We start from the raw sequence: 14651 nt of genomic DNA, 5'->3' as shown, positions 1-14651 counted from the left end.
GTTAGTTAGCACATATTAGCCAGGTGATGAGATTGGTGGGGAAAGTCCAGAGAAGCCATGTTCTTTGGTTCTTGGAAGAGATGTTCCTGGGGCATAGACTTGCAGCTAGGCCAGTCAGAGTATAAGCCTCGGTCGTGCCTTTTATATATGTGACATGCATCTGTACCAGTGCACAGCTGCAGATACCAGCTACACACACAGGTGGACACAGCTGGAACACACAGGAGGCAGAAGATGAGGACCTGGCCTTGTTGTCTGAGGTGTTTGGTGGGTGGGAGGTCATCTTGTGCAGATGCAAGGACTTGCCCATCACTGTCACAGTGAGTCACTCTGGTCCCATGTCTCTAGACAGGGTGACTGGCCCAGAGAAGGAGGTGTGTGTTGTGTTAGCGGGCAGACCGGTCTGAGCCGGAAATGACAAGCCTGGTGCACACTCAGCACCCTGTCTTAGGTGCTGGAGCAGGCTCCCTGGGCTTGCCTGACACACAGGTATTTCTGGACTATGACAGAGCCCATGGCCACGTGCCAGCACTTCTGTTCCCTCCGCGTGGGGGTGTGCACCAGGTCCTGCTGCAGCAGCCTCTGGGCCCTTCTGGCTCCTCCCATGACCGTGTTCTATGTTTCCACAGGGCGGCACCTTCTTATTTCTTCTCAGTCGCAGCCCTCCCCTTAGAGTTGAGCATCAGTTTGCCTGAAGTTCATTTCCAGAAGCAGGTAAGGACCTGGGGGGAAGGCTCTGTTGTGTGGCCATGGGACAGTGCTGTTGTGGAGGGAGATGGGGGAAGCCTTGACACACCAGATTCACCCATCCTTCTGCCTTCCTCCATGGTCCTATACGATACTTGTTTCTTCCAATATGAGGGTTCTTTTTCTTTCCTGTTTTTTTTTTTCCTTGCACTGCTGGGCATTGAACCCGGGCCTTGTGTATAGTAACCGTGCTGCACTGCTGAGATGCCCTACTTGATGTGTGGATTCTTACAGCCAGTGTCACCATGCTGCTGATTTATCAGGCTAAGATTGAGCAGACTCTGGATTTAAATATTTTATTATTGTGTCCCATATGGGGGGCAAAGGCGGAGGGCAATACCAATGCCCATGTGAGGTTGGTTTTCTGTTCACCTATGCATGAGTTCTAGGAATAGACTGTGTAGCAAGTGTGTTTACCTGCTGAGCTATCTTGATTGCCCTGGGTTAATATTTTCTGTAAACTCTATAAGCTACATGCTGTGTTTTTTTATCTGATATAAACCCTATGAAAACATGGATGCATTTAAAAGTCGCAGAGGTGTTTCCTTACTGTGGTACATTGTGGGTGGCACTCAGGCCTTGTGCATGCTACCACTGAGCCGCATCCCAACTCCCCTCTCCGTGTGTCCGTCTGTGTTGCCTGTTTGTGTTTTGGAAACAGGGTTTGCTGTAGCCCAGGCTGGCTTCAAACTCACTGAGTAGCTGAGGATGACTTTGGAAGTCCTGATCCTTCAACTTCTACATCCCAAGCAATGGGATCGTAGGCATGTGCCACTATGCATAGCTCCTTTAAAAAAAATTGTTCCTATGCTTTAAAAATTTTGACCCAGGCTGGACAGTAATGGCATATACCTTTAATCTCAGCTCTTAGGAGAGACAGGCGGATCTCTGTAAGTTCAAAGCCAGCCTGGTCTACAGAGTGAGTTCCAGGACAGGCTTTGTACAGAGAAACTCTGTCTTGAAAAACAAAAAAGAATAAAACAAAAGAAAATTTAACACGGGCATAGTAGCAGACATAGGCTTTTAATTCCAGCAGTTGGAAGGCAGAGGCAGGCAGATTTCTGGGAGTTCAAGGCCAGCCTGGTTTAAATAGTGAGTTCCGGGATAGAGCTATGGAGAGAGAGAGAGAGAGAGAGAGAGAGAGAGAGAGAGACCCTGTCTCAAAAAATAAAACAAAAGAAAACAATTTTTGACATGTGTTCTCATTTTATAGCCTAGGCTGACTTGAAACTCACTGCATAGCCCAAAGTAGCTCTAAGCCCGAGGGCAAGCTCCATGCCTCAGCCTCCCGAGTAGTGGGATTCCTGCTCAGTGTCCATGCCCAGCTCTCATGCATGTGTGTGCGTCCTGGGACTCAGTGTGTAGACTAGGCTGTGACATCCTCTTGCTTTCCATGCTGAGATTATAGGTGAGAGGCACCACACCTGGCTTTCCTAGGATATTTTAACATGGACAAAATGAAAGGCAAATACTGCAGTCCACAGGGCAGCGACCCTTGAGACCCAGCAGGACCCATGCTGTGGTCTGGCACAGCTTGAGTTTGAGTTTTCTAAGCAGATGCGAGACCCCCATTGTTCTAAGTGCGAGTGTGCAAACAGCATTAGCTTCAGGTTTATAAATAAAAATGTACTCAGGGCCACTCAAGCAGGTCAAAGGGAAGTCAATTGTCAGGCTCTTATCAGCTCTGATAGAAACCCACGTGGGGTGGGCTGGAGAGATGGCTCAGTGGTTAAGAGCATTGCCTGCTCTTCCAAAGGTCCTGAGTTCAATTTCCGGCAACCACATGGTGGCTCACAACCATCTGTAAAGAGGTCTGGTGCCCTCCTCCGGCCTGCAGTCATACACACAGACAGAATATTGTATACATAATAAATAAATAAAATAAATATTAAAAAAAAAAAAAAAAAAAAAAAAAAAAAAAAAAAAAGAAACCCACGTGGGCAGCGCTAGCCTCCCAGCCTCCTGCCGCTGCGTGTCACATTCTTGGCCTCTCCTGCGCCGACTCCTACTTCTGAAGTGCCATCAGTTGGTCCATGTAAGTCTACAGAGATCTGGTGGGAAGTGACATCACTGTCCTTGATGTCTCCTACACCTCGGTGCCCATCTCAGCTCGTGACCTCAGTTTTCTCCCCGTGTGGGTCTTGCACAGTAGTTGGGAACCAGCCATGCTTCCTGCAGCAGGGGGCAGTCTCAGAACCACCAGCTGTCCACGTGTGCAGTGTCTGCCTGTGCGTGGTGACCCTTAGTATTTGTGTTTATTCCGTCACGGGATTTTCTGACATGGCACCACTTCATACACGGCTTGTGGTTTACCACCACATGATACAAACCCACCTCTCTCCTCCTCATTTGCATGTTGACGCTGCCTGTTGTTTCTTTCCATTTTCCTTTTCAGTTCTCTGACTCCTGAGAAATCTTCTTAGTGCAAGGGAAGCACTGCCCTATTTTTAGGGCTGGGATGTGTAGGAATAGCTGAAACCACTCCTACGATGCATCGTTATTTTTGATTCTTAGGTCTGAGCTTGGATAAATAATTAGTATCTAAATTAATTGCAGTTTGAGCTTATGTAATTTAAGCACAGTTTAATGGAGACCAGTTCTTGATCCCTACAGGGGAAAAAGGAATCCTCCAGTGACATTAATGTACTTGACAGACTTGTGATGAAAATTTAATAACATATTCGCCTGGATAGGCAGCAAATCCAAGTACACTGTAATACGCTTACGGCACACCAGCAGCCATTTGTCTGGGATGATTATGACTTATTCTCTTCAATTATTAATTTTCCTCACATCGACACCCTTACAGGGAATTAGGACAGAATTACATCAGTTAGGACGCTTTCTGGAGCGTTTGGCCTGGAATGTGAAGGGCAGGGACCTGTGCTCCACTTTCTATCCCAGAGCCAGCCCTGGGCGTTCCTTCCTGGCAGGCAGCAGGACAGGGTCAGCAAAGCAGAGCTTTAGCAGCACCAGTGGGTAGAAGTCCTTGTCACCCAATCCTTGCACCAGAGTTCAGTCCCTCGGAGAGAACTGAGTCCTGAAGGTTACCCCTTCTGTCCTCCACATGTGTGCCATGGTGAGCACACAGACATGCAAATCAATCAATCAGTAGGTATAAGCAGAATACTAGATTAAAAAAAAATTTTCAAAACGCTAAGTCGGATTCTCCTGAAGTTTAGGAAGCAGCTTGTTCCAGGCAAGTGTGTTAAAATAAGAATGACCTGACTCCAAAGACCCCGTTGAGCCCTGCTGCTGCAGACCCTAAGGCTCACAGCAGGACTGCAGCAGCAAGGAGGATGGGATCTGCCCATCTCCGGGTGTGGAGGGGTAAAGCTGTGGGACAGAGTCTGTAGGGCAGACGCTGTGTGAAACAACTGCACAATGGCGGTCCTCCAGTGAGCACCAACGTGGCAGCACTAGCCAGACCCTGTCCTGTAGGAGCAGCCCACCATGACTAGAGTGTGGTATGTAAGCACTTCCCACCGGAGTGACTGTTAGGAATTCCCCTGTGTTGCCAAGACACCCAGAAACCTTGGTGTATGGCGGCACCTTGTGGCCGGTTCCTTGAATGCCATGCATCCTTCATAGGGGATGGCCTTCTGAAAACTAGCTCTGACTCCCAGTGTGAAGACTCCATAAAATACTTATGATATTTGCTGGAGGTCACAGTGGCTCAGGCCATATTATGTACTTTGGGAGGGGGAGTCCTTTGGGAAAGTAAAATTTGGTTGCAGGACTCTGGGTTAGTACTTAAGTCTCTTAATACAATGACATTAGTTCCAAATTGGTATATATACAGTAGAAAGGGGGTATCTGAGACACTAAAGACTGCTCCCCTGTTCCATTCAGCCAGATGGGCAGTACTTACTAAGAGCCTGCTGGGATCCAGGCTCTAGGAGGACAGGGCAGGCAGAGCAGACAGCAGGGAAGGGAAAAGACAATAAACAGATGGTCCAACAAGATGCTCAGAAAACTAGGACGGTGAGACAGGGCTGTGTGACAAGAGGTGGAGGCACAGAACTGACCCCTGGAGAGTTACCTTGAAGCCAACATGAGGACAGTTCTGGGCCCAGGGGATGGATACCCAGTGCAGAGGCTGACCAGCAGAGGAGCAGGGAGAGCTGGGCTACAGGGGGGCAAAGATCACACTTGGCCTCGCAGGCAACTGGCCAGGGCTAGGAAATGTACTTTCAGGTAGAGCTAAGAAGATTTCTCAGGAGTCAGAGAACTGAAAAGGAAAATGGAAAGAAACAACAGGCAGCGTCAACATGCAAATGAGGAGGAGAGAGGTGGGTTTGTATCATGTGGTGGTAAACCACAAGCCGTGTATGAAGTGGTGCCATGTCAGAAAATCCCGTGACGGATTTCTCTTGACACCACACACACACACACACACACACACAGCGACTCTGTAGGGGAAAGGACAATGGAAGATGTCAGTGGGCTATGAGGCCAAGGCCATAGTAGCCCAGATGGAGCCAAAACATTGATACTCAAGGTCCAGGCAAGGATCAGCCCTGTGCAGTTCATCCCCAGAGCCGCAGTGCTGGTGCATGAGCTAGAGGGGCGGAAAGCCTTGCTTCCTGCTGGGCTCTGCCAGAAGTGAGGGCCATCCATAGGATGGTGTGTGCCCTGGAGACTGTGCTCAAAGCCACTGTGCCTCTCCCCAATCCCTGCTTGTTATTTGACCCCTTTCTGAGCCCAGGGTGAGTTGGAAGTAAGGAGTCTGGGTTCTAGGGCTCCAAGGGTGGATACAAAGACTCTGGAAGGATCCTGTGCTGTGTTGGATATGCAGACATGATGTCAGCCCCAGCTGGCCAGGTTTTTAACCTGTTGTGTGGGCTTGCAGGGCGAGGGCCCCATTAGGCTTTTGAGCAGCTGATGAGTAGATACTCAGGAGCTGTTGCCCAGGCTCTGGCACATTCCCGGGTGCGCCCTTGGCATGGAGTATTGCCTTGTCCAGCATGTCCCTGTCTAAGATTCATGGGCCACTGGGAATAGATGGTGTAAGGAGTGTCCTTAGCCTGCCAGCCGGGTTCCCTGTTCCCCGAGTGCAGCTCCTTGGTAGCAGGGCTGCTGAGGCTCCACCCCACCAGCTGCTGCGTTATTTCTGACTTGTCCAGGAGTTCAAGTGTGTAACCCAAACCCCTAGATCCTGTCTCCTCTCCCCCAGCTCCTTCTGCAGGAGGAGGCTCCGGGCTTCTCTTTCTGGGGCTGGCTGTAGCTCAGGCCAGAGACACCTGGACACAGCCGTTGGCCTTTACAGCTGTCTTCAGGAGCTACCCTCTAACAGGTGGGTGGGTTTGTGGGGTGGCAGTAGCAGCCCTATCAGTGCCTCTGCTCCATAGCCCTGGACCAGCCACCCCCGTAGAGGGAGTTCTCGGTGCCTTGCCCAGGAGTTGGCCTCTTGAGTTTGGTAGGGGCTTTTGCACAGGGTGCCGTCGCTGCCATGGGTGCTGTCACTGATCTTACGGTTTCCTGTGCCAAAGGCCCCGGCTAGTCACCTCTGACCAATTCCTTTTACTTCTCACTCATGTTGTCTGTGTTGAAAACCTAGAAGTCTTGGGACTTCATGCCTCATTTCCCCTGTGGCTCATAACAGAAACCGTGGCTGTCCCCTGCAGCCTATTCTCTAGAATGAGTGCTCCTCAGCCGTGCTTCCTGGGCCTCAGACAGGAGGTAGTCTGGACCCCCTCCCCACCTCTTCTGTGACTTCTGTGCTGTCAGGATGGGGCCCCTACTGGGGAGGGACTACTGAAGAAAGGTGTCAGTATTAGAATGATCTCATCCTGGCATTTTCTCTGTGACGCTGCCCCTCTTCTTGCAGGAGTCCCCAGAGCTGGACCAGGGGGATGAACCGTGAGGGAGCACCCGGTAAGAGCCCGGAGGAGATGTACATTCAACAGAAGGTCCGCGTGCTGCTCATGCTGAGGAAGATGGGGTCAAATGTGAGTGCCTGTAGGGTGTCAAGCATCTGGGTACCTGCCGCCCTGAAGGAGGGACAAGGCAGCAGGGCCAATTCAGGCTCCCCCTACACAGAGCCCTGCATGTCCAGTGTTGGGGGACATTGCTAAGAGAGAACCTTTCCACTTCATTGTTGATTTTCAGCCAGGGACTATGGGGGTTTTAATCTTCCTTTCTGACCCTCAGTGACCTGAGAGGCTTCTCTCCTGGGAACAAGTGAGGGGCACCTGGGCAGGGTGGCCACGGAGGAGAGTAGTAGACAAACATGCGCAGGGACATCTTTTGAAAAGAAGTGGAGGGATTTGGAATGGCTGGTTGGCTGCTGGTGTCTGGCCAGGGCCTGGCTTTCATACCTGCTCTCTACCAGAAGAGGAGAGATCTAGAGTCAAAGTGGTAGGACATGTGAACTTCAGGGACCTGGTTTTCAGGGTGGAAGCAGGGAGGGATTGCTGGGAGACTAGCAGCCACCCCAGGAATAGAGGGTAAGAAGCACGAAGGGAGGTACTAGTGGGATCAGGTAGGGTGCCTTTTGGGGACCAGGTATGTGCTCCCCTCACCACAGCACTCTCACCCTGCAGCTGACCGCCAGCGAGGAAGAATTCCTGCGCACCTACGCGGGGGTCGTGAGCAGCCAGCTCAGCCGGCTGCCACAGCACTCCATCGACCAGGGTGAGTCAAGGGCCAGGCGCCAGCCAAGCCCTCCCCAGCGCACTCAGCAGAGGCTCTTCACAGAGCTGAATGGGTGATGTGGGAGTCTAGGCAAGAGAAACGAGGCCTTTGTTCTTCCTCATCCACAGACAGCCTCCCCTCTGTCCCATCCCCATCCTCAGGTGGGAATCATGGTAGATCCCTTCCCAAGCGTGGAGGAAGGAGATAGTCATGTCTGGGAGCCTGTGCAACCTCAGAGGGTCTGAGCCCTGTCCTCTCATTCAGGGGCAGGGAGCTGCTCTGTGTATTCTTGACAGCACTGTCCCCGTGTGGCACCACTGTGCAGTGACTGGCCAGCCTGGCACTAGCAGGAAGGGATAGCTCAAGGGGCCTGATGTCTTCATATAACCAAGGGAGTTCTGAGGATCCTCATGGTCCAAAGTCCCACAAGTGTTTATTGAGCAGCAGGGGCTATGCCCAGGGACCGGTACACATCATTTGACAGTTGCCAGCTGTTGCTCGTGTGACTTCCATTTGGCAGGCAGTGGTTTGGAAGCAGAACTCATTGCCATTGACCACACAGAGGTGCCAGGAGTCAAACCCGCTCCTCGCTGACAAGGCTGCTGGGCAGCTCCCTTGGCTGCTTCTGGAGGCTTTCCCTGTCTGAAAGCTCGGCCTGACTGTAGCATAGCGTTCTGAGCAGCATCTTGCACTCCTTCTCTGTCGTTCTCACGCTTCCTTGGGATTTCGGCTACAGGATACCTGAGTGACCCATGGCAAGTCCAGGCAGGGGCAGCCACCAGAGCAGAGTGTGCTTGCTGTGTTGAGGCTGCTTGCAGGGGGAGCAGGTCTAGCACATTGGGCTGCCTGACTATCTATCCTACATGTTGTGGGCTCAGCCCTGATACAGGGTCTGCTTCCCTAGTGCTGGTGCTGTATGTAGCCCAGTCAGCTCGCCAGAAATCTCCAGGGGACCTCTGCTGACTCAGAGTGGTGTAGGACTATGCGTGTCTCATAGTCAGCCTGCCCAGGTGTGCCCGCCTGCTCAAGTGTGCTGCGTGCTGACCAGCACCAAGACCAAGTGTGTATGTAGTCTGTCCTACCTTTCCACTGTCTCTTGGAGGAGTCCTTTGCTTTGCCATCGCTGGTCTGTGTTTTCCTCTCCTAGCTCCAAAACCAGGTCCCCCAGAAAACTTCAGTCGTCTGAGTTCCCAGGGTCTTCCTTTCCTCCCATATGCTCCTGAGTCTCTGAGTCTCTGTACAAATGTCCCTAGTTGGGAAGAGACAATAAGCAGATGCTCAGAAAACTAGGACGGTGAGACAGGGCTGGGTGACAAGAGGTGGAGGCACGAAAAAGTAAAGAAGCTGTGGGACCGTGTCAGAATAGGCAGCGCCCAGCACATGTACCCTGCCACACACATCCAATCATGTATGCATATGGAAAAGACATTGGGATACATCCTGAGCTGTTAGTAGGAAAAAATGGTTTATATGGTATTGAGGAGCAGCCCTGGGGCCTCATGCGTACTAAACTGTGCCGTACCCCTGGCCTGCACCCACTTGATAGAACATACTGACTGGATATAGGTTTTCATAACGGATTTTCACTTTCCAAGTTAGCAAATTTTCTAAAATATTTTTGTATGTTTTGCATGAATCCATATGTAGTAAGAAGTGAAGGATATATTTTGTGGTACCAGGGATCAAACCCAGGGCCTTGCACATGCTGGATAAGGACTAAACTATTGAGTTCTAGCCACTTGCTCTTAAGAAGCCACATTGGCCCAGAGAGATGGCTCAGCAGTTAGAACAAGTACCTGAGTTTAATTCCCAGCACCCATATCAGATAACTCACAACTGCCTGTAGCTCCAGTGTAATCTAATGTCTCTGGCCTCCATAGGCACCTGCACTCACATGCACAGACCCACACATACACATAATTAATAATAAGACAAATACTTTTTAAAGTTACATTATTTAGCCTGACATGTTGTACACTTTAATCCTGGCCAGAGTTCAAGGCCAGCCTGGGATATATGAGACTATTTTAATAAACCATATATATACATATATATGAAAGCTCACTTTGCTGAACCAACAGTTGGGGATACAGTGCAGCCTGCTGTGTTGTTTAAGGAGGTCACAGTTAAGGTTGCGGACTTAGCCCAATGGTAGAGTGCTTGCCTAGCATCCATGAATCCTTAGGTTCAGTCCCCAGCACCAAGTAAATGAGTGGCACCCCCTGTAAATCCAGCACTTGGGAGGCAAAGGCAGAAGAATCAGTTAAAAGTTGTTGATCACACAGTGAGTTTGAGGTTGGCCTTGGATCACAGTGAGCTCACTGCTCACTGTTGCCCTGGGTGCAAAGCTGCTGACTCGGCCATAAGCACCAGGCAGGTGGGTGTGACCATCCATAGACACTCTGGAATCTGGGGCCTCTTGGGTGTGTGGCAGCCGTAGATCCTTTCTTTGCCATGGTATGAGTTTCAGATTGAGGGAAATCGTATCAGACAAAGGATGTAGAGGATCTGTGCTGCTGATGCCGCTGTAGACTGCCCCTTACCTCTGCAAGTCACCTCACCGGGAACAAATGCTACTCCGGGAGGCCCTAGGGATATCAGGAGATCAGGAGGAACCCAAACATGGAAGTCTCAAGCCTTCTTTTATTTTCTCTGTTATAAATAAACCACATACAAACACCTATTAATAGAACCCAATCTAGTCTATAGTCTAGGTCAGGAGCTTGTGTTTGTCAGTCCTGTGAGGCTGAGCGGATTTCCAGTAAAATTCTAACCTACCTACTTCTCCGTTGTCAGAGCCAACCTCTGCTCATGCACCAAGGTGTCCTGCTGTCTCTTTGTCTGGGGGGTGCCAAAGCCTGGACCTGGGACTAGGAGGAGTCTGGCATCTTCTGTCCACTAGGTGGCTCTGTTTCTCAGCCAGATGGCAGGGCTCCACCCTAAGGTTCCCTGAACTTGAGAAAACTCGTTTGGACTGTTCCTCTACACCGAGGTCTTGAGGCAGACCCACCCAAAGGACAGCACTCAGCCTCACCCCTGGGAACCCAGCTACCATCTAGGCTCATACACTCTTGCCCACTGGGGTGGTGGGTGGGGGGTTGGTACCTGAGTAGTTGGTTCTCTACCCACCACACACAGTCTAGCTGTGTTTGTAGAGAACGGGCAAATGCTGGAAAAGACCCTGAGCCAGAAGACTGCACCTAAGGGCTGATCAAATGGTCTCAGTAGTGGCCTCCCAGTACTAAACAGTGTCTCCCTGCCTCCCCCAGTTCTCAGCCTGCCTGATCCCTATTAAGCAAAGATTACTATGACTGCCTCCTTCCTCTCCTTCATCCTCAATGCTCCCCCTTCCTGTCCTCTCCAGTGCATTGGTGTCTTTAGATTCAGTCCTTTGCCTTAACCCTTTCTCTCTCTACCCTATTTCCCATGACTTCCACAGACCTCAGGTCAATACCTTCCAAATATTCCCTTAGCCCAGCCCCCTCTCCAAATCCCCAGAGCGTCGTCTGACTGTCCTTACACAGCTCCTTCCCTGCATGCTCAGCAGGCCCAACTGGGCCCTCCTTTCCAGACCCACTTCTCCACCTGTGTTATCACCAGGTGCCGGAGCAGAACATGGGCTTGGCTTATTTCTAGCACTGTGGTTGTTTCTCCTGCCTTAATGCTTCCCAGATGGGCCTCAGCCTCTCCTTCTTGTTTGACTTCTTGTCTTATGTTTTTGTTGCTGTTGCTGTTGTTTTGTTTTGGTTTTTTAAGATTAATTTATTTTTATTTTTATGTGTGTGTATTACACACACACACACACACACACACACACACACACACACACACACCATATGCCTGCAGTACCCATAGAGACCAGAGAGGGCACTGGATACCCTGAACTGCAGTTATAGATGATTGTGAGCTGCCATGTATGCTGGGAACCGAATGCAGGTCTTCTGCAGGAGCAGCCCGTGCTCTTAATCTCTGAGCCATCTCTCCAGCCCCAGTTGTCTCAGGCTTTTTGTGTGTTTCCAGATAGGGTCTTGTATGGAATAGGCTGGTGTTGAACTTGCTTTGTTGCTGAGAATGATCTTAAACTTTCAAAAATATTTTTCATTTATTTATGTGTGTGTGTGCCTGCCATGACACACAAGTGGAGATCAGAAAACAATTTTCAGGCGTCAGTTTTCTCCTCCTATTATGTGGGATCCAGAGATTGAACTCAGGTTATCAAGCTTAACTGCAGGTGCCTTTCCCTGATGAACCATTATGCCCACCCTGTCTTGAACTTTTGACCATTTTTAGTGCTAGGATTATTGGCATGCTGTGTTGAGGACCAAACCCAGAGATTTATGCATGCTAGGCAAATACCCTACCAATTGAGCCATTTCCTATCCCTGCTAGCTCAATTATTTTTAAATTAAGCAACAGCTTATTTTATTTTATTTGAAGATTTGTTTATCTATTACATTTACAGTGTTCTGCCTGCATGTATGCCTGGAGACCAGAAGAGGGCACCAGATCTCATTATAGATGATTGTGAGCTACCATATGGTTGCTGGGAATTGAACTCAGGAAGAACAGTTAATGCCCTTAACCTATGAGCCAACTTTCCAGCCCCAGCTTAATTTACTTTTGTGTGTATGTTTTCTTTGTCTGCATATGTGTGCTTGGTGCCTGCAGATGCTACATCATATGGAGCTGGAGTTATGGATAGTTGTAAGTTGCCATGAGAGTGTTGAGAATCAAATCTAGGCATCCTCTACAAGAATGGCAAATGAGGACTGGAGAGATGGCTCAAAGGTTAAGAGTACTGGCTGCTCTTGCAGAGGTCCTGAATTCAATTCCCGGCAACCATATGGTGGCTTAGAGCCATCTCATAATGAGATCTGATGTCCTCTTCTGGCAGGCAGGCATACGTGGAGGCAGAATGTTACATACATAATAAATAAATAAATCTTTAAAAAAATGGCAAATGATAGCCACTGAGCCATTTCTCCAGCCCCTTTCCAACTGAGCTTCTAGAGAGGTTCTCAGTGGCATCTTTTTGGTTTTTCAAGACAGGGTTTCTCTGTGTACTAGCCCTGACTATCCTGGAACCCACTTTGTAGATCGGGCTGGCCTCAAATTCATAGACATCTGCCTGTCTCTGTCTCTTGAGTACTGGGATTAAATGCGTGCACCACCACTGCCTGACTCGTAACTGGCATCTTGATTAATCTTAGTCCCCTGGTCCACTCTCTATTCCTATGGCCAGAGTGACTTTTGAAGGCTTAGAAGGAACAGTACTGAGGAGGTACAGTCTTACACTTGCACGGTACCCTCACCCATACCTACAGTCACAGTGATTGACTGGCATCCTAGACTGCTGTGCTCACCTCTCTGCCTCTGCACTGGCACGCCCAAGAACTCAGCCCTTAACCCCTGCCTCCTGCGGCTTGGCCCAGACCCTCCGCTGACCAGATGCTGAGTTCCTTGAGCTTGGGATTGAGGCTTCCTTCTAAGTGTGCATCTGTGTGGCTGTGTCGACCTCACCAGGCTCTTGGTAACTAAGGTTGAGCACAGTGATCGAGCAGGTTCTAGGAGTCAGAGAGGCAGTGAATTTTGTGGGTACTATCTCCTGGTCCCCAAGGATGGCCTAGCAGACGTGACAGCCAGGCATGACTCTGCTTTGAACCAAAGGAAATCAGTGCTTCACTAGGCAGCTGGTCCTCCGCAAAGGTCCAGCTGCAGACATGGTAGAGGGTGGGGGATGTGGGGTTGGAGCTGCCACTCTTGAAGCCACAGAATGCTGAGCTTCCCTGTGGCGTCGGTGTTAGCACACAGTGTGCATCGATTGTCTTTCCTGGCTCTGAAGGGATGCGTGATCACTGTGGAAATGAGAGAGGAGATGCAGATGAGCTTAGACTTTGCACAGACTCTGTTTCCTTTTCTTCATGTTCTTCTTAGCCTCTCATAGCCTTTTACCAGCTAGGCAGTCACTTCTGTCAGCGTTGGCTTCAGAGTATACTGCTTTGATACTCGTCTGAGCATACATACATACATATATGTATATTTGTAAGATTTTTTTTTTTACTTCAGGCAATTTCATTGAGCTCTTCAACAATTTCCAAGAAAACGTTTTGGTCGTTGCATAATATGCAGCATCTGTCTATCATAAGTTATTGACCAGTCTCTTCCTGTTGGATCTCATTTCTGCTATTAATCATCATGATGGCAAGCATTCATTAGGCTGGTTTTCCGTGCCAAGTTCCTTGCAAAGAAATACACAAGGGCTCCCCCAGTGAGTGTCGTTAGAACCCTGTCACATGGGTTCTCTCTGGCTGAGAGAGGTAGCTCAAGACCATAGAGTCAGCCAGTGTGGGACTTGAACCCAGGCCCTATAGAAGAGCAGCCTAACCACTGAGCCATCTCTCCAGCCCCCTAGGGATGTTTTTATACGACTTGGTTTGGTTTTTTAATATATTGGCCTTGAACTCACTGAGTGCCACCATACCTGGCAGAATTGTGACTCTTGTGCTGTGCCTTGGGTGGGCTCTTGTCCAGTGTCCCAGGGCTGACATGACTCATTTTGACAAGGAACCTCCTTGTTCTTTCTCTGCCAAGGGAATTCCGGGGGACACTCCTGGTCTGCCTTTGAGAGCTATTGTTTGTCATATTGGCTCCCTGGGCCTGTTATAGCTTCTGTCTGAGTCTGCTTTCTCGGAGGCATTTTCAGGAAAGGGCTGTGGGCTTTTTCAGGCCTGCTGGCTTTCCCCTGCAGAAACAGAGGCACCTGGTTCAGGATGCTACCAGAGAGCCTAAAATAGTTTCTTGGTCTTATGGTTAAACTGAGAGCTTCTGATAGCAATGTTACGGGGAAAACAGCAGGAATTAGGCACTTTGGGAGTGGCCCAGTTCTGCAGTCTCTGCACTTGACCCTTAAAGTGCCCCGAGGCCAAGGATGTCAGCTTGAGCATCTCCATTTTTCTCTGGAATTTTCTCTGGGATCCCCCGCCCCCACCATTCAGCCTCTGTCTTCTCTCTTCCTTCATGTGCCCTCTCACAGCCCTCCCATGCCCAGCTGGTACCCGGCTCTGGCTCCCACTCCCCATGCCAGTCTTTGTCCCACAGTAGCAGGACTCTGTGGAGAGAGGGTCTGTGCTTAGTTTACGTCACACATTCAGACCAAGCCCCATGGAGGCTGAGCAGCTCTGAGTGTGCTGACCCCCCCCCCCCACTGTGATTTTTGGCTCTCTCCCCCAGGCCAGCTCCTTCCAGGCGCCTTCTAGAAGCCCCAGGTG

General features: G+C 50.0%; 1 protein-coding gene across 3 annotated transcripts in view; it reads left to right on the top strand.

Annotated features, from left to right (window-relative positions):
* LOC121441722 (beta-catenin-interacting protein 1) overlaps window positions 1-14651 on the top strand; it is a 47218-nt gene that overhangs the window by 22197 nt on the left and 10370 nt on the right. Inside the window, exons 2-4 of one of the 3 annotated variants that reach the window (XM_041642964.1) lie at window positions 630-714; window positions 6578-6698; window positions 7293-7383. In XM_041642964.1, the coding sequence (XP_041498898.1) occupies window positions 6603-6698; window positions 7293-7383 (187 nt within the window). In that variant the 5' untranslated portion in view covers window positions 630-714; window positions 6578-6602. Of the gene's footprint in view, window positions 1-629; window positions 715-5918; window positions 6044-6577; window positions 6699-7292; window positions 7384-14651 lie in introns of those variants that run through there. The other 2 variants (XM_041642966.1, XM_041642965.1) reach the window with 2 other exon arrangements.

The sequence above is a fragment of the Microtus oregoni genome, unplaced genomic scaffold (assembly GCF_018167655.1).
Source record: "Microtus oregoni isolate MIOR12 unplaced genomic scaffold, Mior012 000081F_ref0000091, whole genome shotgun sequence".
In the NCBI taxonomy this organism is placed as follows: Eukaryota; Metazoa; Chordata; class Mammalia; order Rodentia; family Cricetidae; genus Microtus; species Microtus oregoni.
The sequence above is the reverse complement of the archived record's forward strand: the minus strand, read 5'-3'. Positions and strand labels throughout refer to the sequence as shown.